Source organism: Physeter macrocephalus, chromosome 15 (genome assembly GCF_002837175.3).
Source record: "Physeter macrocephalus isolate SW-GA chromosome 15, ASM283717v5, whole genome shotgun sequence".
Lineage (NCBI taxonomy): Eukaryota > Metazoa > Chordata > Mammalia > Artiodactyla > Physeteridae > Physeter > Physeter macrocephalus.
This window is the reverse complement of record NC_041228.1, coordinates 71,730,839-71,757,197: the sequence shown is the minus strand read 5'-3', so window position 1 is coordinate 71,757,197 and position 26,359 is coordinate 71,730,839. Positions and strand designations below refer to the sequence as shown.

Sequence of the window (26,359 nt, the reverse complement as noted above, 5' to 3'; positions counted from 1 at the left end):
TATGACAGCAGGTAGGATGAGAGATGATTAGCCTTAGAAATGGGTCATGGTCAGATATTTTCAGGTAGGACTGATAGAATATGGTGGCCATTGAGCCCTGTGGCCTGTGGAATTGGGTCTATTAGGAGCATGGTGGTGTTACAGAGAGCATGGACTTTACAGCTAGGCCGGCCGAGTTCAGTATGATTCTGGCATTTACTAGCCCTGTGATTCTGGGCAAGGAATGGACACTTTCAGAGTTGAGTTCTCTTCTGTAAAAACAGGCGTAATGCCACTTCTTTTTTTCCACAAAGACTGAATGACACATGTATGTGAATCTAATATAGGGTCTGGCACAAAATAAGCAGTTCATACATTTGAGTGCGCTGAATCTAATATAGGGTCTGGCACAAAATAAGCAGTTCATACATTTGAGTGCCCTTAAGCTGACATTCAAGGCTTCCCATATTTTGTTTCCCAAGCATCCTTCTAGGCAGAAGGCCCACGCTCCTGTAGCATCCAAAAAATGCTAGACCTACGTACGATTTCTCAGACGTGACCTACTCTTTCTGATCTCTGAGTCTCTGCTCATGCTATTTCTTTGCCTGGACTAGCCTCCCTCTCCTCACTTCTGATTGCTCTCTGGGGGAGGCCATTCTTCTTAAAGGCTGTGCTTCAAATAGTACCTCCGCTGAAAACACATCCTCTAGATCCCTGGGTGGAAATGATCTTTCCTTCTGTTAAACTCCTAAAGCACTTTATTGCAACCACTGTAAAGATTCTTACACTATACAGGTATCCGCTGCTTTTCGAAAGGCTGCTTTACACCACTTCACTTTTGCAAAAACCTACATTAGTACCCGTTTTCACTAACCGAAAGAAATCCCACAAGGATTTTTGCTTTTACCAAAAAAAGGCTAAAAGCCAAAACAGCGCTGTTTGTTTTGCCATGAGCCATTATAGAGGCAGCACCACCCAGAGCAGTGAGAGTGACACTGCCAAGCTCCTTCCTGGAACCACACTTAGCATCTCAGCATCCAGCATCCATAGCTTTGAACTGTGTCTATGAGCACCTGTGCTTTCTATTTATTTTGTGCATCCGTTAGTGTTACTCCATTTTGGCTTAAGCAAGGTTTGGTAGGAAAGCTTTACTCTCAGATACCAGGAGAAACCTGTACTGCACTTTACCTGGCTATTTTGGGATTTTTTTCCTTAAATATTCGTTTATTTTTTAATTAATTAATTTTTGGCTGCGTTGGGTCTTCCTTGCTGCGCGCGGGCTTTCTCTAGTTGCAGTGAGCAGGGGCTGCTCTTCGTTGTGGTGCGCAGGCTTCTCATTGCAGTGGCTTCTCTTGTTGCAGAGCACGGGCTCTAGGCATGCGGGCTTCAGTAGTTGTGGCTCGCGGGCTCTAGAGTGCAGGCTCAGTAGTTGTGGCGCACGGGCTTAGTTGCTCCGCGGCATGTGGGATCTTCCCAGACCAGGGCTCGAACCCATGTCCCCTGCATTGGCAGGCGGATTCTTAACCACTGTGCCACCTGGGAAGTCCTACCTGGCTATTTTGGGTAAGTATTTTCTCTCTTCCAGGTAGCATCCAATTAGTTTTTCTATTCAGTATAGTACTTAATTCAATGTACAGTGTTATCCAAAGTAGATATTTAATAGACTGATATTATTGACTTGGATAGAGAAGAGGCGAGCAGTCAATCAAGTGCTAGCTCTGGGGGAGGGAGAGGGATGGGATGTGCCCTTGCCAACCAGAACATTAGTGGGGAGGCACTGCTGCCAATCGTCATTTTACTGCCATCATTCTAGTTCAATCTTTGTAACTCATAATTCCTCCACAGCATCTAGGTGGGGCAAAATTCAACACATAAGGCCAGGAAGGAGTGTTTCAGACAACACCACCATACTAGTTTGTTGAGTTTTGGGTTTGTCTGTATGTTTGACGTGTTTCGTGAGCTACTGGCTTAATTTAGGTGGGAGACAAAGATATTCTTTGCTCTAGGACTTAAGTGTTATTTCTGTAAGAAAAATATAATTTGACAAATGAAATCATGATCTGGGCTCACAGCAGTTTCAGAATCCAATTATCTGATTTAGTGACACACTCTCACCTAGAAGTTTTAACTTCTGAAGTATGCATGGCTTAGTTTTATGAAATTAATTTTGGGTCCCTTTCAGCACAAGAAGACAGGGGAAGATGGTAGTGAACTGAGGAACAGGAAAGCCAGTCTGCAACTGAAACGTTTAAAGAAAACACTGGCGTTTTTGTAATGGACAACTAGATGCGATACTTTTTTCTTAACCTCTTCTGTAAGGAAAAGCAGTTTTTGAAAAAGAATGCCTAATATTGATACTTAAAAATGAAAAACAAACAGCTATAGTTTGTGTGAAAGATCTTTATTTTGTTTTGAACAATATTAAAACAAATAAATTATCGGGCAGTTCAGTAACACAATGAGCACATGTTAGAGTTAATCTTTTAAAAGGCACCTCTGGTGCAATTACAGTAAAGTAATAGAGACAATTCAATAGTTATTTATCTTGCCACCTTATAAAACTGCCTGTTCATTTTACATTGTTCTTTTAATGTTCTTCAGTGAATTGCTGCATTTCATAAAAAATTCAAAGTCCTATCATGAAATGTACTTCTATTGATTGACTTATTTTAATTCTATTTACTGTTAGTAACATCATCAATGAATCATATTTAAAAGACATTTTAAAATACTATCCTTTATTCTTGTGCTAAAGTAATCATTCCTTCACAGAGTCAGAAGAAAGTGTTTTAAGCACCCAAATGTGAATGAAGTGGAACTTTGCGATGTAAACCTTCTAGGAATAAAAGTTGGGTAAACTAGAACTTTTTGTTGTTGCTATTATTTATACTTTTTAAATAGTTTTATTCCGCTGTCATTTTTAATTATACAAGTTTAAATTGTATGATTTTGTAAAGAAGATTTTAACATTTTTTAGAAAACAGGCATGATCTAATATTTTAAATTAAATTTATAATGTAAAGTTACCTTTCCAATGCTAAACCAAAATCAAACACGTTCTCTAAAGAACATTCACAGTCACTCTCAATTTTTCACAGATATATGTACAGAGAATCATAAGTAGCAGCTCATCCGATTAGAATAATTTTCTTATAAAGAAAAACACCCTTTACATATTCCTTCACAAAGATACTATTGTATGATTAATGTTGAAACCCAACTAAGCTAAAAAATGTTTAATAAATTTTGTACACTTTCTTTCATGAAGTTTAAAATAAAATTTAAAAATTATAAAATACTCTAAAAATTGTCACAAGTTGAAAGCTATATTGACATATCCTTCTCAATAAATGAAATATGCTTTAACATAGCTACAGTACAAACAGCACATTTTAACTTCTGATTTTTTTTTTAAGTAAACATGAATTGTAGGATTTGGCTAGAATGTTCTGATAATACAGTAAAACCCAAATTTCTTCATGCATAATCTGAAAAGTTCCAGATGTAGTGGACAGTGATTTTAAAATGTAAACATTTCCTTTCCCTTGTGTAGTTGTGTTACCGTTCAATTAAAAATACAGTCCATGTATACGGCAACCAAATATTATTCCGCCTCTGAATCTCTATGTAGTTAACTGTATCAACATGAATAATTTCATAGAGACCTGTTGATGTTACACATAAGAGTTTATGGCGTACAGACTCTTCAGTCAAAAGTTTCTATTGTGCAAATATGGTAAAATAGAATTTCCCTGAGGGGAACTACCTTGCTGGCCCACAGAAGTAACTATAGAAAACTGTATTCAGATTTTAATCTGAATTATAGTCTATCTGACACGCACCCAAAATGAGTGTGAATAGATTTTTATAATCAGTTGATTTGTGCTAATATTTCTTTTCAGTGGACTATTTATTCATTTATAATCAAACCAGTGTGACCAGAAAAGTTGTTTTAAAATAAAACTTTTGAGAAACACACCGAAGTGCGCATGAAAAGATACTTTAGAGATAACTTTCTTCCAAGTGCAACAATCAGGAACCTCTTCTATGCTTTTAAAATATAATTAATTTTTAATATTAATATTTAATTACTTTAAAGGTAAAGAAAAGATATTTAAAAAGTAAAGAAATTTCCCAAATACCCACGTTGCTCAAGTTAGAAGATTTTTACATTGAAAAAAGATCAATCGGAAAAGCATTAGTTTAATGATTCTTTTTCTTTCATTCATATAACCAGGTAGGATCTTCCTCATGCATTTTTAATTAGCAAGTCTTTCACATTAAATAACTTCTTCTCCTTTAACGGTCTGTGAAATGCTGCTGAGATAATTTTCAGACTTCATTACAAAATTTGTCCACTCCTGACAAATGTCCTCCATGGAGTATTCTTCACCACCGTATTCCACTGGAAGAATGTCTGGGAAATGCTGAAGTAACCTTTGTTTGTAATTGTCCCCATGCATATGAATCTGAAACAGCCAAAATGTTTTAGAAGGTATGCCCTCTACCTCTCAGTATATCAGATGCATTTCCAAGGGAAAATCAGCACTGTGAGATAAGGTGCTCTCATCGCTTCTAAGATAGGAGCGCACGTATAGATACTATTGATACATCCTTTATTCCTCTGCTTATGAAGCTAATAATTTTACTTATGTTTAGATTGTGTGGCTTATGAATCTGATCATCTTACTTTTTTCTTATATTTGCATCCTTATAACTATACAATACTTACAAAAAGCTTTTCTTTTTTCTTTCAAAAGTAGATTTTTTAAACTCTAAATAAAATCATTGTATACATTCTATTCCCTAATGTACAGGTGATTCTTAGCAAAAGATCGAATATCCTGGGATGGTTCTGTAGATGATAAAAATGTTCTTCCTTTTCTTAGTTCATATTAAATAAAAGCATATATCTGAGCACACAGTCAGGTACACAGGGAATAATTTATGTGGTACAGTTGACAGATAGTCTTGGCTAATAAAAAATTAAGAGAAATTATGATGGTTGAGAACTTTAAATTTTTGAACATTTTAAACTATAAAAATTGATCATATAATGTCCTGAAGTTAAAATAAAGACTTGGAACCTTTGATTAAAAGCACATCTTGTTAAAAATAAATACATAAATACCTTTATTCATCTGCTAGGGTTCATCTGTACATTCAACAATCATTTAATAAGCACCTACTATGTGCTTAGGATATGAAGACTGAAAGATGAACGAAACAAGTTTTTTGCACTCAGGAACCTTGCAGTCCCAATCCTTGATTTTTTTCTGAAATGTTTAAAATATTACCGGCTAATTGAAAAGAAATTCAACTATCTCTTCAGGAAGGGAGAAATAAAATCATTCATAGAGTACTGCCAAAATGTTTAAAGGGAGAAAGTGGCTAGATTTGGTCCTTCCTGCCCTCCCCATGTTGGCAAGTCTGTTTCATGTCAATTAACTTTCATTGAAATGCTTCACTTAACTTCTCAATTAAAAATTTTTCTTCTCTTCTTGCTCATGTTCTCCTGTTTATTAGGTTCAGTTTATTGTTGTATTCGTTTTTTTGGTCCAGAATATAACCCAACATAGAAATACTTATTTTTATGTCTTTCAGCGTTCAACGGAAGATGGCCAGCTATTGTCAAGCTATACTGAAGAGAGGAAAAAAAGAATAAACAAAAAACCCCAGCTTTTGTAAAAATAAAAGAATCTTCCATAGGGGCGGTTCTTCTTGAAGACAGAAATACCTACTGGAAAACCTCAAAAGAAGCTCTAGGGTCGTCATTTTCTGACCAGATGCAAGATGTTACATATTCTTAGTATGAAAGAATATACTTTGTAACATTCCAAATATGCTATTATCACTCACATTACCAGTATTTCTATTTAAATAGTTTTTGAGATTTAAATTGTCAAAGCCTTTAAAACCTGTTTGTGTTCATGCATTAGATGTTGCCAATGCTTGTCTAAATAAATGCTCTAAAAATTATCCTCTACAGATTCATGCAGAAGAGTGGTTGCCAGTTTGGGAACTCACATTCTATTGTCAACACTTGAAAAATCCCAAGTAATATTAGATAATCACCTGAGATAAGACTCCGCAAGATAGGTAAAAAAACATCAAATCGGACTTCCCTGGTGGCACAGTGGTTGAGAATCCGCCTGCCAATGCAGGGGACACGGGTTCGATCCCTGGTCCGGGAAGATCCCACATGCTGCGGAGCAACTAAGCCCGTGCGCCACAATTACTGAGCCTGTGCTCTAGAGCCAGCGAGCCACAACTACTGAGCCTGCAAGCCACAACTGCTGAGCCCGCATGACACAACTACTGAAGCCCACATGCCTAGAGCCCATGCTCTGCAACAAGAGAAGCCACCACAATGAGAAGCCCACTCACCGCAACGAAGATCCAATGCAGCCATAAATATATAAATAAATTAATTAATTAAAAACAAAAAAAATCAAATCTATTTGCTTTAACTAACATGACATTAAGTCACATACCTTGGGTACTATGGTCAGTTACACATGTCTAATTTAAGCATATTTATTATTTGCATAGATAATACATTCACACGGCTAGAAATCAAGATAAAAGATACACAGTGAGATGTCTTGCTCCCAACCCTATCCTCAGCTACCCCATCCATACCTTTCTTTTGTTCCATATAGGTAATAATCACTTTGGTTGTTTCCTTGCATATCCTTTAAAAATAACTTTTATGCCAATATAACTATAGATTCTGATTTCTTCCCTTTTTATACAAAAGATAGTATAAACACTATTCTGCATGTTCTTATTTCCCTTCACAATACATCCTGCAAATCTTACTGTGTTCCATTGTGTAGATGCATCACAGTTTATTTAACCAGTTCCCTCATGATGAAAACTGGGTGGTTTCCAATATTTTGCTACAATGAATCCTCTTGTATATGTAATTTTGTTTATGAGCATGTATATCTGTAGGATAAAAATCCCAGAAATGTGAAGGCTGTAATTTTGATAACTATGACCACACTGCCCCCTACAGGGAATATATCATTTTGCAGTTTCACCAGCCATGTGTTAGAGGTCCAGTTTTTCCACAGCCTCACTAACTTGATTTTTCAAAACTAAAAAATTTTATAAAAGTAGTTGGTTTGTTAGATAAATATTCAAAACACTGGGACAATGCTGTGTGTGTTGGGGGGAGGGGCGGAAATAAGAGCAATTTTTAAATAACAAAGGAGTGGAACATTTGGTACAGAAGAATAGTGACTTGAATATGTTTTACTTACCCGTTCCTTAATTTTTTCAGTCAGAAATGGTTTAATCATGGAAAAGACAGCATGGAAAATTATTGGCTCATTTATCAAATGGATACCACGAACTTTTAATGGAAAGGAATCCTTTGAAAATAAAGAAAATGTCTTGTTAATAACAAAGCATAAATCAATATGTAATCCTATCGACAAGCGCCCTCTTTGAACACTTGCTAAACTTACAGCAATACCTAAAGTGTGATTTTATTTTCAAAATTATTCCATCAACACAATAGCCTGCTTTATAGTTCACTGTCCCTAGATTAAGAAAAGGTCTGTAAAAAGGTTTCACCTTGTAGTTTAGGCAAAGTATTTTAAGAAATACCTGCATCTTTCATAAGCAGGACACAGAAAATATCTTCCCCAATCACATACAAATGTGCTTTTGAAAAATCAATGAGTCATTTGGATATTTAACCTTTCCCCTCAAATTTTTATTTTGAGGAAGAAAAATCAAACTTTCATAAAAGTTGAAAGAATAGTACAATAAACACACATTTTTAAACTTTTGACACGGGTATGTCTTTCAGATCAAAGTAATATCGGCTTTTTTCTAAGGTTTAAAATGTTAAGGATTCAAAGAAAAACCTCATCAGTAGTTTCCCTACCCAAAGATGTGTTGTTAATATAGAGATTTTTCCTGCCAAGTTTCTTTCATGCAAAACTTCTTTTTTTTCTGCACATAGCTTTTAGGGATGTGTTATCCATTGTGACTTTTCCTTTCAGGTTCTTTCTATGAGTAATTTTATTTTAAACATAATTGCTAATATGCTCTCTAAATAATTTGCACCCTGTTTTGTTTCACTGACATAATACAATTTTTGTAAACATTGTGAGCTTTAATATTGATGCTATAATCCATCAGACGGATGTACCATCATTAAGTAACCCTTTTCCTATTTCTGGACAAATAAGCTGTTTCTAATTTTCTTCTATAAAAATTGATGCTATAGGGGGCTTCCCTGGTGGTGCAGTGGCTGAGACTGTCCACCTGCCAATGCAGGGGACATGGGTTCAATCCCTGGTCCGGGAAGATCCCACATGCCACGGAGCAACTAAGCCCGTGCGTCACAACTACTGAGCCCGTGCACCGAGAGCCCTTGCTCCACAACGAGAGAAGCCACTGCAAAGAGAAGTCCGCGCACCGCAACGAAGAGTAGCCCCCGCTCGCCGCAACTAGAGAAAGCCCGCGCGCAGCAACGAAGACCCAACACAGCCAGAAATAAATAAATAAAATAAATAAATTTATTTTAAAAAATTGATGCTATAGTAACTATCTTTATGTATACAAGCAATGATGGTTCGAAGTACAGCTTTTATGTTCAGATGTCCTGGATTGGAATCCTTGTTTCCCTGCTGACAAAATGTGTATGCTTGGGCATTGCTATGTCACCTCTCTGACATAGAAAAATAATTTGTAAAATGGAAAAATTAATAGTCATATGCCATAAGCTTTGGTGTAGCCATTAAGTGGTAATGCACTTGAAACACTTAGCAAAGTACCTGGCACACAGTAAGCTATTATTATTATTATACACAAAGTCTTTGCTATATTTAAGATTATTCCTTGGCTAGGTTTCCAAAAGGATTACTGGGTCAAAGATGAAGGCCATTTTTAAAACTTTTTTTTTTTTTTTTCCCGGAAAGAACTGTATCAATCTATACCAACCAAAACCTACATGACATTTTGTTGTATGATTGCTATAAATATTATTTTTTGAGTCAATTTTTAATTTAGGAAGAAAATTTTAGCGACTGAAAGATAAAATCACCACATTATTGTTTAAATATATGAATTCTGTGGTTAGAAATTTTGAACATATTTTCACAGTTTGTTGCAACATTCTTTCTTTTTGAATTAATAACACTTTACTTCCTCTTACCGTTATTGAATTCTATGTATCATTTCTAAAATTTTATTTAATTTTCTAATAAATGTACTATCCCTTCCCTTTAACATATAACTAAATTTGTATCTCTTATTTGGAAGTATTATCCCGAACAGTTAAAATATACACTTAGGGCTTCCCCGGTGGCGCAGTGGTTGCGCGTCCGCCTGCCGATGCAGGGGAACCGGGTTCGCGCCCCGGTCTGGGAGGATCCCACGTGCCGCGGAGCGGCTGGGCCCGTGAGCCATGGCCGCTGGGCCTGCGCGTCCGGAGCCTGTGCTCCGCAACAGGAGAGGCCACAACAGTGAGAGGCCCGCGTACCACAAAAAAAAAAAAAAAAAAAAAAAAAAAAAAAAAATATATATATATATATATATATATATATACACACACTTACTGTAAGAACAGCAGCAATCTTCTTGGCTACAGATGGAGTAATTTGAAAAGCATGAGAAAACTGCCAGGCTTCCAAATCAAAGACAGCCTTGATTCCATTCCGTTGTGTTTCTACCTCCTGTACAATAAGCTCGGATGTGATTAGACTTACACGAAACACATCATAAGCTGTGAAAACTTTTGGGTCCCAGTGTGCTGAAAAAAAAAGGTAAAAAATCATATCTCAGCACTGTGTAAAGAATCAGAAAGATTTACAAAAGGAAACGAATTCTTTTTAGACTTAAAGGATCAATAGAAATAAAACACGTACAAGGATCATGAATTGAGTAACAGATCAAACTGGTGGTCCAAGAACACGTGCCTGTTTCTCCCTCCCTCCCTCCCTCCCTCCAATCCCTAGCAAAGAACAGATGCTTAAGAGCACGGAGAAAATAAGAGAATAAATGCAGCCTGGATTTGATGGCCAGATGAAACTACAGCCCAAAATATGCAGGATGGAGCTGTGGCTGAAGGTGGGAATGAATGCCTCTGGGTACGCTCCACGCTCGAAGGTATTGAAAATGGGAAAAGCAAGGCTCTGGATTATGAAGAATAACTAGGGTCCCATCGTAACCACAGAGGTTGCTGCTAAGGGAAATGTGTGAGGAGCGGAGAGGCAGGTGGGCCTCTCTGACACCCTCCGTGATGAGCAGCGTGTCGGAGAGGCACGTCCATATAGGCTAGAACGGTAGTGTGCACTCGGAAAGCCGAGTCAGGGAAGCACTCGGGTAGCCAGCTCCCCACACCCAGGAAAAACAAGGAATACCTGTGCTAAGAAGAGGAGCTACTGAGTTCTTGTCCTCTCCCCTCCCCCACCAGTCCTGGGGCAGGCCACATCATGCAAAATTGACAGTAATGGATAGGCAAGCAGGTGATCTTTAAAAAAAGATATGCAACCGCTAAGAATTTTAATAGTTTTAAAGACACAGACACACAAAGAAGAGAGGATCCAAACTCAATAGACAAAGGCACTAAAACTGAAGGAAACAGCTAATAAAGCAAGAAACATTAAAAGAAACAAAATTGTTTCAGTGAGGAAAAAAAAGATACCATAGGCTATTGTCATAAGAACAGGCTATTATGAAAAAGAATCAGTTGAGATGTTGGAAATAAAAAGAGGACAATTCAAGCAAATCTCAGTTGATGGGATAAATGTCAGAGAAGATACAGCCAACCAGTGAATAATGGTTTGGAACATCAAGCTGAAGGAGTCTCTCAACCTCAACACAGAAGACCCAGGAGTCAATATGTATGAATAAAAAGTTAACAGACATGCAGCTAGATCCAGAAGTTTCAAAATCCAACTAATTAGAGTTCTGGAAGGCAATAATACAGAGAATAGGGAACAGAGGAGAAAGGAATAGTAACAGAAGAGAAAATTTTTCTAAAGCTGGAAAAAGATGCAAATCTTCAGATTACAAGGTTCATGCAATACCTAACAAGATGGAGGGTTAAAAAAAAAAAAAAAAGATTCATGACTAAGGAGTGGTAAAATTCTAAAAGTACCAAAGTTTCTGGCTTGAACAACTGGGTAGAATGGTGGTACCATTGTTGAGATAGGAAACACTGGAAGAAAAGTGTTTAGGAAGGAAGGATCATAGGCAGTTTTGAACGTGTTAGAATGGTGACTGTGAGATGTCCAGTTGGATACAGCTGAGATAGGGAACTGGTCGTATGGAGCTTTGGGAACAAAGAGATAATGGGGGTGAAGATACAAATCTCAGAGCTTCTGTGCTTATAGGTCTATAGCAGGGAGTACCATGGACTTACGTTTCTCTCTGTTGTGGTAGAGAGGTAAGTAGCTTAAGAAGAGGAGGCTGAGGCCAATGTCCTAAGGAGTTTTGGAATTTACAGTAGAATACGTAGTGCCAGCAAAGGAGACGAAGAAGAAACAGTCAGTTAAGTTGGAGGAAAACACCAGGAGAATGTGGCATCAGAGAAGGGAGGCAGATACCTCAAAAAAGAGGAAGAGGTTTGCTTTGTAAAGAGGTCAAGTGAAATAGCACTAAACACATCTATTAGATTTGGTGAAAAGGTCACCGATGATTTGCTAAGGTCATTTCACCAGAGAGGTCGCAGTGAAACCAGACCACGGTGCATTGAGAGGACCTGTGAGAAACTGTGGATGTGAATATCACTAACTCTAAAAATGAGGCTGAGAATGAGAGGTGCGGGGAGATGGCTAGGGTGGAGGCTGGAGGGTCTTACGGGATTAAGGAGCTTTTGGATGGCTGATCCTAACAGGTTTAAATGTTAATGGATAGTGTGTAATAGCAAGGAAAAATCTAGAGATGAAGAAAGAGAAGGGATAATTAGAGGTATTCCTAGAAAGGTACAATGGAATTGCCCTTTATTTTTAAAAGCCTCAGATTCCTGGTAAGAATTTGAATAATCAATCCATGGATAAACCAGTTCACGTATACTGTACGACTTCAGACACTGGCTGAAAGCTATAATGGTGCAAAATATGAACAGAATGACTGCAAGTCTGCAGTTCAGAAAATCGTGACTGACTGACCTAAATTTCTGAGCCCACCAGCATAGTTGTCTAGACCTGTGCTGTCCAAATAGTAGCCATTAGCCATATGTGGCTATGTAAATTTAAATTAATTAACATTTAAATTAATTAACAGTAAATAAAATAAAAATTCAGCTTCTTAGTTGCGATAGCCACATTTCAAGTGCTCAACAGCTACACGTGGCCGGTAGCCACTGAGAACAATTTCACCATCATAGAAAGTTCTATGGACATTGCTGGTCTAGACTCTAAGCTCCTTTAAGGCAAAAGAAAAAACTGCCGTACATTTTTAATTCCTTCTCCAGCAACTATCTAACACTTATTGAGTGCTTAGTACATACCAGGTAATTTTCTAATTATATTTTATATATACTGTATTGCAAGATTTAATGCCCACAGCAACCCTATGAGGAAAGTTTCTGCTATGCCCATTTGACAGGTGAGAAGATAGAATTATAGCTGCACAGCTCTCCATGTAGCTAGACGTAGCAGAGCTGGGATTCCGACCCAGGCAGCATGCCCTAGAACCTGTGTTCCTGAGAACCAAGGCAGTCAAAACTTAATGCTCGCTGCTACATTTTACTTTTGCTGCTGTAGTACAGTAGTGAGTCTCAAAAGGCATAAAATTATATCCTTTGGCTTATAGGCCAATAATGGCAAAAATTTAGTTTCACCTTGGGTTGTCCTGCTGGACTGGAGGAAAAGGTTCTGTGCATTTTCTCACTGCTTACACCGCACAGAGATGGTACCAGGGAAGGAGTTATGCTAATGTTCTACCCAAAAAGCTCTACCACAGATTTCCTTTTTTTAGTTCCTCCCATTAATTCAATTAAATTTAGAAAATTTATAAATATAAATTTATCCTATTCTTTCATTTTACTCATAAAACTCTTCTGAGTTTCTCCTTTTGCCCTGGAGTAACATGTTATTCTACATAACACTCAGAAGATTTGCTGCATACTCTCCTGTCTGACTGTCACTAAAGTGATATGTTTTCTTGATTTTAAAATCTCTTTGAGTTAAACAGTACACTTATAAATTAATAACTGCAAGAGGCCCTCGCTAGAGGGAGATCAGCTCGGTGCTTTTTGCCCACCTAGAGGGGTGGGATAGGGAGGGTGGGAGGGAGATGCAAGAGGGAGGAGATATGAGGATATATGTATAAGTATAGCTGATTCACTTTGTTATAAAGCAGAAACTAACACACCATTGTAAAGCAATTATACTCCAATAAAGATGTTTAAAAAAAAAAAGAGGCCCTCGCTAAACAATAGAAGACTGTTGACTTCTATTATTTAAGGTGTTTCTGATCAAAGTAGCACATTTGCTTTTGCACTATTAAGGTCTCATTTTTACTTTTTAACATGCCCTAATTCGTTTATGAGCAAACCCCAAAAAACCTCCAGCCAGGCGTGCAGAGCCAGGATACTCACAGAAGGAATCACCTGTAGGTTTCCATCTTGTGCTCCTGGGACCCCTGAGTAGGGTTGCCAGATAAAATATAAGAAGCCCAATTAAAGCTGAATTTCAGATAAACTGGATATATTTTTTTAGCCTAAGTGTGCCCCATGCATACTAAAAAAAATTATTCATTGTTTACCTGAAATTCAAATGTAACTGGACACTGTAGTTTTTATAAAACAGTTTCACTTGCTACATAAAACACAGATACTTTGCTAAATCTGGCAACTCTATCCCTCAGGAACTCAGGGAACCTCATGCAACTTCCTATAACACTGGTGAGGCAAGGACAGGACAGAAGAGCGCTTGTAATGTCTGGTTTACAGACAACGACTTCACGATTAACCCAGTTGTATTTGACACAGAAGCTGGAGCAAAAAAACAATCATTCTACTTAGTCTTCTGCTACCTTTTCAAGAACTAAATGCAGGATCTTCTTGCAAGACAAGCCAAGTGCTGAGTTATAGGCAGGTATCTTATCTATAAGCAGGCAGGAAAAGCAAATCTATAAATATCTTTAAGTTCCCTAGAATATTTACAGATGTGAAAGTTTCTGTAAGAGGATAATTCATAAGATTCTGCTCATGAAATGTTGGTTATCTTTGTCATTCCCACCGGGCCAGGAAAGGATGCTGGGGACAGTGTGAACCCTCCGTTTCGTGCCATTTTTAATCACACACAGGTCGAAGGGAGGGCCAGAGGTTATAGGTTTCCAGCCTGCAGGAAACCCTAGGAAGACCTAGGGGTGAAAAGAGGAAGCAGTGAAAAGAAAGAGGGGAACGTGGAACAGGGGTTCTTTAACACTTGCCTGGGTGCTGCTTCCCACAGCTCCTTCCTCCCCTTCCTCCACCTGGAGAATGAGCCCCTCGCTCCTCAGCCTGGGGCAGGACCCGACCTCCGTTCACTCCCGTCACTCACTCCAAAAATTCCTCCTAAATACCTACCATGTGCCACGCCCCGGTTTCGGTGCTGGGGAAACACCGGCGAACAGAACAGACAAAATCTATGCTCTTGTCGAGTTTGTATCACTATAGTTCAGAATTCTTATTTGAATTTTTGAAACACTTTACCTTGATCTTTTTTTACCTTTTCCACCTATTTCTCTTCTCTGCTTTCCTTTCCTCTTATTTTATATAGTTAACTGTGTGGAAGAATGGAAGTAGGATTTTCACTGGTTTTGGATAATTTTCTCACAACGGCCAGTTTTATTATATTTGGGGGACATTAAAGACTAAATGAGGGACGTCCCTGGCGGTCCAGTGGTTAAGACTCCAGGTTTCCAATGCAAGGGGTGCGGGTTCAATCCCTGGTTGGGGAACTAAGATTCCACATGCCACACAGCGCAACCAAGAAAATATACAAAATAAAAATTAAAGGGCTTCCCCGGTGGCGCAGTGGTTGAGAGTCCGCCTGCCGATGCAGGGGACACGGGTTCGAGCCCCGGTCCGGGAGGATCCCACGTGCCGCGGAGCGGCTGGGCCCGTGAGCCACAACTACCGAGCCTGCGCATCTGGAGCCTGTGCTCCGCAACGGGAGAGGCCACAACAGTGAGAGGCCCGCGTACCGCGACGAAGAGTGGCCCCCGCTCGCCACAACTAGAGAAAGCCCTCGAGCAGAAACGAAGACCCAACACAGCCAAAAAAAAATAAATTAATTAATTAAAAAACTTTTTTTGAAAAAGACTGAATGAAACCCAAGTTAAAACCTAAAAAGCTAAATTCTTAAATATGAACTCATGGAAGTTTCCGATATGGCAGTCAAGAAAAATAAAAAAGAGGAAGAGCTGCGTGTGACCTACCAATTCTGTAAATCAGAACTTTGCTGCCAGTGGGGTCTCGGGCTCTCAGGACACCGACGTAGCCAGCCTTCAGAAGGCCAAGAATGCTTCTAGGATGGAGATCTGCACTTATTTCTGGACATTCTGCTCTCCACTTATAGTAGTTTTTTAGTAACTGGAAAATAAAATAAAACTTATCTACAGATAGCATACATGGTAAGCATTTTGTAAGAGCGATAGGAAAGCCTTGGCATTATGTAGGGCCCTTGCCATGTATTATGTCAGGATCCTAACCTGGGGTATCTTTTTAGCTGTAAAAAAGCACACTAAAAGCACACTTCATGCAGGATCTCAGGTGATAGGAGTTAGTCACAAATTCAAAGTTGAGGAATTTTTATTTGTCTCCTGTGGTAAGGAGTCTCCCAAAGGTAGCTGTCAACAATGCCTCCCCTCCTGGTGTGCACATATCATTCCTTCCACCAGGAGGTGGAGTCCATTTTATTCCTTCCTCTTGAAGCTGAGCTGGCCTCGAGTCTCGCTGTGATGGAAGTGACACCGTGCTTGGTTAAGAAGCCTGAGACCTTCTCTTTTTGCTTTTTGGGATCCAGACCCCACGTAGGATTATTAAATAATGAATCTCTGCAGAGAGGGGCCCTGGACAACGAGAGGCCATCTCAGATAGCCTGACCTCAGCCACGGTCCCATCTCATGCAACGTGGAGCAGAGACGAACCATCCCCGCTGAGCCATGCCCAAAGTGGCGCATTACAATAAGCAGCCGTGCTTTAAGCCACTACATTCGGGGCTGGTTTGTTACTTAGCAATAGAAGGCTGAAACATCCACCTTTTAGACTTTGTGAATAAGGAAGAAAAGAAATCAATCAGATGAATTAACTCTACAAATGTTTTTGAGCATCTGCAATGTTCCACACACTCAGTGAGGCACCTGAGGTATAGCAGTGGGCAGAATAAAATCTCTGCTCTCTTTGGACCTCACCAGCTGGTGAAAACTGGATCATACAGGCCATGCTATGTAGTGAAGAGCTCGATTCCCAGGCTGCTGCTGCTTCAGGAAAACCTTGACTCCACCACCTACTATCCGTTCGGTCTTGGTGTGTATTTAATTCCTGTGAGCCACGTTTTCTCAACACGTGTCTTGCAGGGTTCTGGGTAAAGCATACATGGGCATAACGAGTCATCCTTGCTGTTCTCTTAGTAGGGAAAGTTATTTAGATTAATTGCTCATCCAAGTTTTTAGTGCAGGTTTATATTAAAGATAACTAAAAATTTTTGGTTTTTATTTTCTCTCCTAGAAAAAAAATACAAAGGAACATTTCTATACCATACTAACAGAAAACAACAAAAATCGACTTTGTTAACGGTGGTATGCACTCGGAGAGCCTGTGGAACAGTCTGCCTGGATATTAGGTCTTGGCAAAATATGGTTTGAAAGAACCGCATTTTCTTTTTTTTTTTTCCCCCCAAAACCACCAATAATGGTTACTCTGCATTTACCAATAATACAAAACATGGCCAGTGTATTGTGGAGAATACTGACATCAAATTACACAGTTAAAATTTATTATATTTCAATTTACCTTTCCATGATTTTCACCATTCTCAGTTTTTCTAAAACGACAGTATATTTGTTTTGAGTTTAAAGAGATCTATTAGCAACGTGGGATCAAAGTTCAGATGAAAGGAAAGGACGAATTTTGCATTTGAGAGTCACTGGAAAGAACATGAGAACTGTAATCACGAAGTAGTAATGATCTGGAGGAGAAACTGCAAAAACAAGTTTAAAAAACCAAGTAAAGGGTGAAATTCCAAGCCCTGGGGGACGTCAAGGGCTGGGAATGGCTGGAGGAAGAGAGAATCTGGTTGGACCACAGGAAAACTGGCACCACGATGTACAGAAGGGAGGGAAAGGCATCTGTGCTGCTCTGCTCCTTACTTCCTTCTCTCTGATACTGTTTCCCTCTCTTTCTCTTTCTTTCTCCCTGTCATTTCTGCATTTAAGAAACTTTCCCTAACTGTTAAAAAAAAAAGAGAGAATGTTACTAAGAGTTAAATGCAGCAGAGAGGTTAGAAAGAAAAAAAGTCAGTAAATTTGCCAACAAAGAAATAATTGGTGACCTAAATAGCAGATTCCAAAAGCAGTAAGAACAAAAGACACATTGTAGATCCTGATATATTCATTCTTTTCTATAAGATGAATTTCTCTTCCTTCTCCTGTCTTAGGGGGCATCAGAATAAGTGTTACTAGCATTTTTCATGTTTATTACTTTTTTTCATAGTTCCCTCGGATGGAAAACTAGTCCTTTTAATTCTAATTCAAGCAAAACACCAGAAGCAGCATAGGAGCTCCAATACAGAAATAACAATTTTATTTTCCCATGGAATAATAAAAGTTATAGCTTCATTAACAGGGATCTTTTTGGGGCTTCCCTGGTGGCACAGTGGTTAAGACTCCACCTACCAATGCAGGGAACATGGGTTCAAGCCCTGGTCTGGGAAGATCCCACATGTCACGGAGCAACTAAGCCCGTGCGCCACAACCACTGAGTCTGTGCTCTAGCGCCCATGCGCCACAACTACTGAAGCCTGCGCGCAATGAGAAGCCCGCGCACCGCAACGAAGAGTAGCCCCCGCTTGCCGCAACTAAAAGAAAGCCCGCGCAGCAACGAGGACACAACGCAGCCAAAAATAAATAAATTTATCTTTTTTCAAAAAGGGATCTTTTAGGGAATAGAGGCAGGTTCCTCAGCTTACTGATCTCTGCAGAGTGCTGGGCACTTAGGAGATAGGTACATGTGTCGAATGAAAGAATAAATTAATACACGATTAAACCAGCTGGATCCCCATGCTTGAAAAAAATGACTTTCATAAAGATGCACAAATTGCCCTCATACTTTTGACACTTGACTTTTGCAAACTGAAGGCTCTACACCTGGATCTTTGATTATTACTTTTCCACTGATAAATAGATTCAAAAGTCTGGTTGACATAAATAAATTATGTAAATGACGTAAACTGCTACCGAGCAATTCTCCAACAAACCACATAAAGTCCACAGCAGAAAAAAACTGCCCGCGGGTGAATATTCATTACCGAAAGGCACCTGTTTTGTACCACCACTAGCAATAAATAAATATAAAAAGTTACAGCTTATTTTAACTCTGCTTTGTAACAGAGTAGGTTTCTCCTTACATTTTTCATGTACTTTCCAACAAAATTACAACCATATTTGTGCCACTTTTCTAGGGTTTAATGGCATCATTTCAATTCCTGCTCCCGACCATTCTAAGAGGTAACTATTGTTACCCCATTTTATTGGTAAGAAAACTAAACTGGAAGAAATTACACCTTTGTTTCAGGGTAGTAGCTACCAGGAGCAGAGTGGAGTCTGAAATTGACACTTGATACAGTGAATTTTACAAAAGAAGCTGCATTTAGTGGGAAATTAGCAGGGAGCGTCAGTGGAATTTTGAAAACATTGAAGTATTTGGGAAAACTATAAAAATAATTAAAGAATAAAAAACGTATCACATAGAGCAAAATTATAAGGAGGAATATTCACTTGTGAAAGATAAGATTCTATATATTCACAAGAATATATAGAACAGACAGGATAATAGTTGGTTGTTTTAAACAGATGGGGCAAGTATAGTTCACTTGAGAGTGCAGGCTCCCCCGAATTCAGCTCAAGTTCAAATTCTTGCTCTACCCCTTAATAACTGCGATTTAGGACAGTTACTTACTCATTACATCTCAGTTTCTTCTAAAATGAGAAAATAATGAGGTAATCCACGTAAACACTACTTAACAAAGTAGCTGGCACTCCCAAAGTTATTAGAATTCACAAAAGTCACTAATTTTTTATAACTTCAAATACAAAAACTAGAATAATGAGAAACTTCATTAAAACTGAGGGACTTATCAAGGTTTCTTCATACACTAAAACTATAGGGCTTTCATATTTTAAATAAAGGAGTGTAAATTGAATTAACTGCCTCTGTGGAGGAAAATGAAAAAACAGTTTCATACTCTTAACTCTCCCTTTTTCCTTTCAAGTTGGCAGAAAAATAGCAAAGAGTTCACAGAAACTTGATTCCTATCCAGTAGATTTGGACACAGTCCTGCTAGCCAGCTCCTCAAGGACATGATGCAATGAAAACAATTCGGGAAAATAAATAATACAGGAAAAAAATATACAACACAGAGGCTGGAGGTAAATTTTATTTCACCTTCTATTTAGACATTACTTTTTTTAATTGGCGTAGAGTTGTTTTACAATGTTGTGTTAGTTTCTACTGTACAGCAAAGTGAATCAATTATACATATACATATATCTATTCTTTTTTAGATTTCCTTCCCATTTAGGTCACCACAGATAACAGTAGAGTTCCCTGTGCTATACAGTAGGTTCTCATTAGTTATCTATTTTATACATAGTAGACATTACTTTAAAAAAGTAACCAAAATGGGGACTTCCCTGGTGGCACAGTGGTTAAGAATCTGCTTGCCAATGCAGGGGACATAGGTTCGAGCCCTGGTCTGGAAAGATCCCACATGCCACGGAGCAACTAAGCCCATGCGCCACAACTAATGAGCCTGCGCTCTAGAGCCCATTGAGCCACAACTACTGAGCCCGTGTGCCACAACAAGAGAAGCCACTGCAATGAAAAGCCCGCACACCGCAACTAGAGAAAAGCCCGTGCGCAGCAACGAAGACCCAGCACAGCCAAAAATAAAATAAATTTAAAAAAAAATTTTTTTTTAAAGTAACCAAAATGAAATCTGTAAATCATACACTTTTAATTTTAGTTACCTATAAATGTTTAATGCCCCATTAGAGCTACACTTTTCATTGGACCTGAGATTGTGTCTTCATATCTAGTAGCTGCTGAGTAAGTATGAGGACACCTTAGTAGCCATCTGATAAAAGAAAAGAAATAGGTAGGCTCCTATTTCATTCCTAATGTCAAAATGAAGTCCAGTAGATCGACAACTCCAACATAAAAAAGAGAAGTTATAAATTACTAGAGAAAATTTTGCAGAAGGGAAGAGCTTATGAAACGAGAAGCAATCACAGAACAATCAAATCAATACATTTGATTACATAAAAACTTTAAAATTCTTCACAGAAAGAAAATAGCATTAACGATGTCAAAAGACGAACCGCAAACTAGGACAACAGCCTATTGTCTTTAATACATGAAGATATGAATAAAATGTTTTATATTTTACGTAAACAACGTGGAAGAAAATAGCAAAACAAGCAGTTAATTAGAAAGGAATTTTAAAATGTTAAATATATGAAAGATGATTAACCTCCCTTGTAATTAAATAAATGCATATTAGAAAAATAATGAGAACCAGTTCCTCATTATTATTATAATAACGAGAACCAGTTCCTAGCAGGTTGACACACAGATCATAAAGTCTGGTGACACAGCATGGGTGATAATATGCGGAAAGACACCATTATGTATTGATAATATAGACGCGATAAAATAAGTGCAAACACTTCGGAGGACAGTTGGTCTATTCATCAACACCGAAAATGCACATTGCACTTCGCCCAGCAGTTGTGCAAGTTCAACTTATCCTATAAGGATTTTCCTATTTTTGTACTGATACAAGGAGAAAGACACACTAGAATACCCAGTTGGTGTGGAAGAAACCCTATTTGTCTTGGTTTCTGTGTTTTGTGAACTGGCAAAGCAAATTGCAGAAATTCAAAAAATAATCAATGAATGAAGGAATGAACAGCATGCACGGCATCACTGCCAATGTCTGATGACAATTCCTACGTCCAATACAGGAGACTGGTTAATACCTTTTAATATAATAAATCGAGACAATGCAATAGTGCACAGCCCCCGAAAGAATAAGACACATGCTGAAACAGATTCATCTCTAGGATAAATTATGTTAAAAAGGCAAAATGTAAAACCCATACATATGCTTGTGCGACTGTAGATCACACCTGGAAAGGTAAGAGGCAGGTAACAGTAACTGCCACTGGGTAGGAGCCTGGCAAGCTAAGGTGTGAGGCGAGGAATTTTTTCCCTTAGAAAGTTACTTTTAGGAACTTACTTTGCATTCTTTACCATTTATGGATTTTTTTTTTTTTACCGTCTGTACTTCTTACTTTTTCAGTTAAAAATTAGTTACCAACAACAAAAATCCTCATACTGAGACAGCTGGGACTCTGCACTATAATACTTCCTCTGCCTCCCAGCTCGCCGTGTGACACTGAGCGAGCCACTTGGAGAAAGGGCTAGATCAAGTTCAACTGCTGAGCGCTTCCTACGTGCCAGGCTCTGTGCTGGGTACGTCCTGTTCCGTTAAACTGGTTAATGTTCAGTCCTGGAAACCAGTCATCGCGGGAGGCCCTTGCACCGTTATTTAACAGGTGAGGATGCTGGGTCCAAAGTGCCAGAACTCAAGGTCGTACCCCTCTTCCTGATTCCTGTCTTCCCACCACCCTGCCCTCAACCAGCTGTAATAACACACCTGGAGCCACAAAAGAAGCGCCTCATCCCCCCCCGCCTCCCACTCAAAACACTCTGGACTGCTTTACCGTCTTGACACTTCAGTGTTACTATGAATAATACTCTTTTGCTAGGATTTGGCTTTAGGTCTTCAGTTTTACTGGCAATTTCATTTCCCCCACCAAACGTCGAGTTACCTGCTAAGACGGAATAACTCTAGGCTTCCCACTTTTCAGCTGTCATTTTCTTTTATCTCACCCGCTCTGCCGCGGAGAGTGAGGCATTTCCCCCAAACTTTATAGGTTCGGGAGACTCGTGCAGGGCAGAGTTCCAGTGCTTGGGGTCAAATGGGCCCTCTCCCTAGAAGGCTCCAGCTTTTTTCGAGGTTTCCCGTTTCCACGACCCAGAGAAACTGGAAGGACCAGGGCGGGAATCCTCAGAGCTCCCGCTCGCGCCGCGCGGTGCGCTCGGGGCGCGTCCCCGCCGAGGTCCGGCCGGCGAGCCGGGCGTCGGCGAGGGTCCGGGCCCAGCCTTGGCTTCCCGGCCCGTCCCCCGGGTGCGGCCCGGCGGGGAGAACCCCTTACCCGCCAGGCCAGGTCCAGATCGAAGTCCCGGGCGCGCAGGAACCGCAGCAGGAAGGCGTCGCTGAGCGGCCGCCGCGCCGGCCGAGCGCCCGCCTCCCCGGCCCGGCGCCGCAGCTCGGCCAGGCTGGGCTGCAGCAGCGGCGAGTGGTCGGGCAGCCCGCTGAGCTGCGCCCCCGCCGCCGGCCCCGGCCGCGCCTCCGCCATGCCCGCCGCGCCGCTCCCGCCGCGGCCCGGGCGCCCGGGAGAGCTCGGGCCCGCCTCCGCCTCCGCCCCTCCTCCGCGGGCAGCCCGCGCACGCCCCCCGCCCGCCCCGCCCGCAGGGGTGAGCCCGGCCGCTCCCTACGCGGAAGCACGTGGCGGCCCCGACGTTCTGGAAGCTCCAGGTCGGAACCCCAGCCTTCCCGGTAAGGAAGGCACTGGTGTTCGACGTCAAGGGCAAGATGACAAAGTTTGTTTGCCTCAGCTGATTGTGACTGGTTGGGATGTTTTAAGAATAGTCTGCTAGCGTGCTTTGCTTTTTCCCCTCCCTCCCTCCCTCCCTTCCCTTCCCTTCCTTCCTTCCTTCCCTCCCTCCCTTCCCTCGCTCCCTCCCTCCTTCCCTTCCTCCCTCCCTTCTTCCCTTCCTTCCTTTCCTCATTTTATTTTATTAAAATACACTTACATACATGGTCAGAAAAATATCTGAAAGAAAACATTCGTGTTAATAGTAGTTCTATGAGTGATTGGATTGTTAATTTTTTGTTTTACGTTTGTCTTTATACTTTGCTGTCTTCCCCAAATTTGTGTGGTTATAATAATACTAGTATTCTTCATTTCCTCCTAAAGTCATACAGTTAGCATTTTCCATGTTATTGCATATTTTCCAAAATCATTTTAATGGATTCACAATAATCTCTGCAGAAGAATTCCATCAGTTATTTAAATATCTCTCAATAGTAGGCTTTTAGGCTGTTCCCTCCCTCCCTCCCTTCTCTCCCTCCTCCCTCCCTTCCCCCCTTCCTTCCCTCCCTCCTCCTTTCCCTCCCTCCTTCCTCCCTCCCTCCTCCTTTCCCTCCCTCCTTCCTCCCTCCCTCCCTTCCCTCCCTCCCTTCCCTCCCTCCCTTCCTTCCCTCCCTCCTTCCCTTCCTTCCTCCCTCCCTCCCTTTCTTCCTTCCCTCCTTGTCCTGAAGATGGAAGGAGCCTTAGAACCACCACTTCACATCTCGGTGGCAGACTCGCCGCAGAGCCCTTCTCCCTACCCCTTCCATTAAGGCTTCACACTGACTCCTTACCTCAAACTGTGTTACAACAGTGGTTTCCAATATACACATCCCAAAATGGCACCTTCACTGACTCACTGCTCTTCCCCTTCCTCCCAATCCAGGCAAAATCTTCTCAGTTCTTGGCACTTTACTCTGTTAGTGACATATACCAATAAATGACTAGTAAGTGCCAAAAAGAAATCTTTCTAAACACTCTATACTTCCTCTGTTATGCTTCACCACCATGTCTAGCCCCTCAACAGAGAGTCCAGAGTCCTTATGTGACCTCATCTAAGTGATCCTGGGTAATGAAGACAGAGCAGGAAAGGGATGTGGAAGCCAGAAAGGTCGTTAAATTGGTCTTTTCTTGATCTCTGCCCTATCCCAGAGTTGACCTGTTTCCCCAAGGGGGAACCCATGAGACGAATTATTATTGAATATATAGTATGCGACAGATAAATACTAGAATCGCACAAATAAAAACCAAATCTTTGCCTTTAAGATGTCCAGTGGGGCTTCCCTAGTGGCGCAGTGGTTGAGAGTTCCGCCTGCCCATGCAGGGGACACGGGTTCGTGCCCCGGTCCGGGAGGATCCCACATGCCGCGGAGCGGCTGGGCCCGCGAGCCATGGCCGCTGCGCCTGCGCGTCCGGAGCCTGTGCTCCGCAACGGGAGAGGCTACAACAGTGAGAGGCCCGCGTACCGCAAAAAAAAAAAAAAAAAAAAAAAAAAAAAAAGTTGTCCAGTGGCAGGTGAGAGAGACTGCCATTTCATTCATGAAAAGAATAGTCATTGAGCAGCTTCTGTGTCCAGAACTTGTTCCAGGTACTGAGGGTCCACCAGCAAACAAAACAGACAAAACCCTCGTCTTGGGGGCTTTGATTCTTGTGGAGGGAGATAGACAAGGAATGAGATAAATAAGCAATAAAACAGAATATGAGAGGTGGTGATAAGTGCTCTGGGAAAGCATAAAACTGTGAAGAAGGATAGCACCTACAGTGATGTTTGTCCAGGGATAGCCTGGACCAGGGATGGGGGGTGGGGGGGGGGACAGGTGGAGCAGGCTTGGGAAGCCAGTGGAATAAATCATCAGAATCCAGTAAATAAGCTATGGTACTTACTTAAATGAGGGCTAGAGATTCCAAGCTTTGATTTTTACTTGGAGTGAGATGGAAAGCTATTGGAGTAAAGGCTTACAATTCAACATGAAAACTGTCATGAAAGAGGTAGAGAGAGAGTGCTGTAGAGAACACAGAGGAAGCCTTCCTAACTCTGCCTAGGGGATCTGGGAAGGCTTCATAAAGCGGGGACATTTGCTTGGGCTTAGTGGATGCATTGAGAAAGTATGCCAGCTGAGGGCGAGAGGGGGAGATCAGGAAGAAAGTACTAGCCAAACGGTGTAGACTGTAAAAAGCCTTACTTGGAGCTCTGACTAATGAAAACTACAAGGGAAGCCAGTCTTCTCTAGTAGAAGAAAGAGTATATATAGCATATTTTCTTCTCTTTCAATTTTTTTTAACACATTTTTCTACTTCTTCTTAGTATTTAGCATCTGCTATTTTGAAATAAGGCAGAAAGTTTAGTGAGAGGGACTTCCCTGGCAGTCCAGTGGGTAAGACTCCATGCTCCCAATGAAGGGGGCATGGGTTCGATCTCTGGTTGGGGAACTAAGATCCTGCAAGTCATTCAGAGTGGCCAAAAAAAAAAAAAAAATGTCAGTGAGAGGTCATGGACATAGCTATAGTATCATGGCTAGAGCATCCTTTTTTGGAAGTGAGCTATATGGGGTGTGGAGTCCAATTTGGCTAGGTTTGCACTGGTAAAACTCATAAGATAAGCACAAAAGAATGTTTATTGATTGATTTTGATTGATAACCATTAAACTCAGTGAAAATGGAACCAACATGGAGCCCAGATGGCCAGGAGAGATGGCTTCTAATAGCCAAGAGGTACAGTGGTAGTGGGGCATATGTGTGACCAAAATGTGAAGCAGTTCCAGTGCCTACAGTTAGTACCATTGAAGAAAAAGGAAAAGAGAAAGAAAAATAGATGGAGAAGTGGTAGAGTAGACTCCTACAGGAAATCTTGATTACTTTCTTTTTATAGATCTTTATTGGAGTATAATTGCTTCACAGTACTGTGTTAGTTTCTGTTGTACAACATTGTGAACCAGCCATATGCATATGTATATCCCCATATCCCCTCCTTCTTTCGTCTCCCTCCCACCCTCCCTATCCCACCCCTCTGGATGGTCACAAAGCACCAAGTGGATCTCCCTGGGCTATGCGGCTGCTTCCCACTAGCTATCTATTTTACATTTGGTAGTGTATATATGTGGATGCTACTCTCACTTCACCCCAGCTTCCCCCACCCCCCTCCGTGCCCTCAAGTCCATTCTCTATGTCTACATCTTTATTCCTGCCCTGCCACTAAGTTCATCAGTACCATTTTTTTTTAGACTCCATATATATGTGTTAGCATACGGTATTTGTTTTTCTCTTTCTGACTTACTTCACTCTGTATACAAATAACTCAATTTCGTTTCTTTTTATGGCTGAGTAATATTCCATTGTATATATGTGCCACATCTTCTTTATCCATTCATCTGTCAATGGACACTTAGGTTGCTTCCATGTCCTGGCTATTGTAAATAGTGCTGCAATGAACATTGTGGTACATGACTCT

At 40.5% G+C, this 26,359-nt stretch overlaps 1 protein-coding gene across 4 annotated transcripts; it reads right to left on the bottom strand.

Annotated features, from left to right (window-relative positions):
* Positions 1-2,361: 2,361 nt before the first annotated feature.
* On the bottom strand, positions 2,362-22,663 carry TTPA (alpha tocopherol transfer protein). Of its 4 annotated transcripts, XM_024127071.1 has the most exons (5): positions 22,435-22,663; positions 15,373-15,526; positions 9,558-9,751; positions 7,248-7,358; positions 2,362-4,448 (listed from the first exon to the last, which is right to left on the bottom strand). In XM_024127071.1, the coding sequence occupies exons 1-5, from the start codon at positions 22,636-22,638 to the stop codon at positions 4,260-4,262; spliced, it is 852 nt and encodes a 283-aa protein (XP_023982839.1). In that variant the 5' UTR covers positions 22,639-22,663; the 3' UTR covers positions 2,362-4,259. The 4 variants fall into 4 exon arrangements, with proteins under 4 accessions (XP_023982839.1, XP_054947112.1, XP_054947114.1 ...); XM_055091137.1 differs by lacking the exons at positions 9,558-9,751; positions 15,373-15,526 and having other exon boundaries at positions 4,165-4,448; positions 22,435-22,638; XM_055091138.1 differs by lacking the exons at positions 7,248-7,358; positions 9,558-9,751 and having other exon boundaries at positions 4,295-4,448; positions 22,435-22,638.
* Between the last annotated feature and the right edge of the window lie 3,696 nt (positions 22,664-26,359).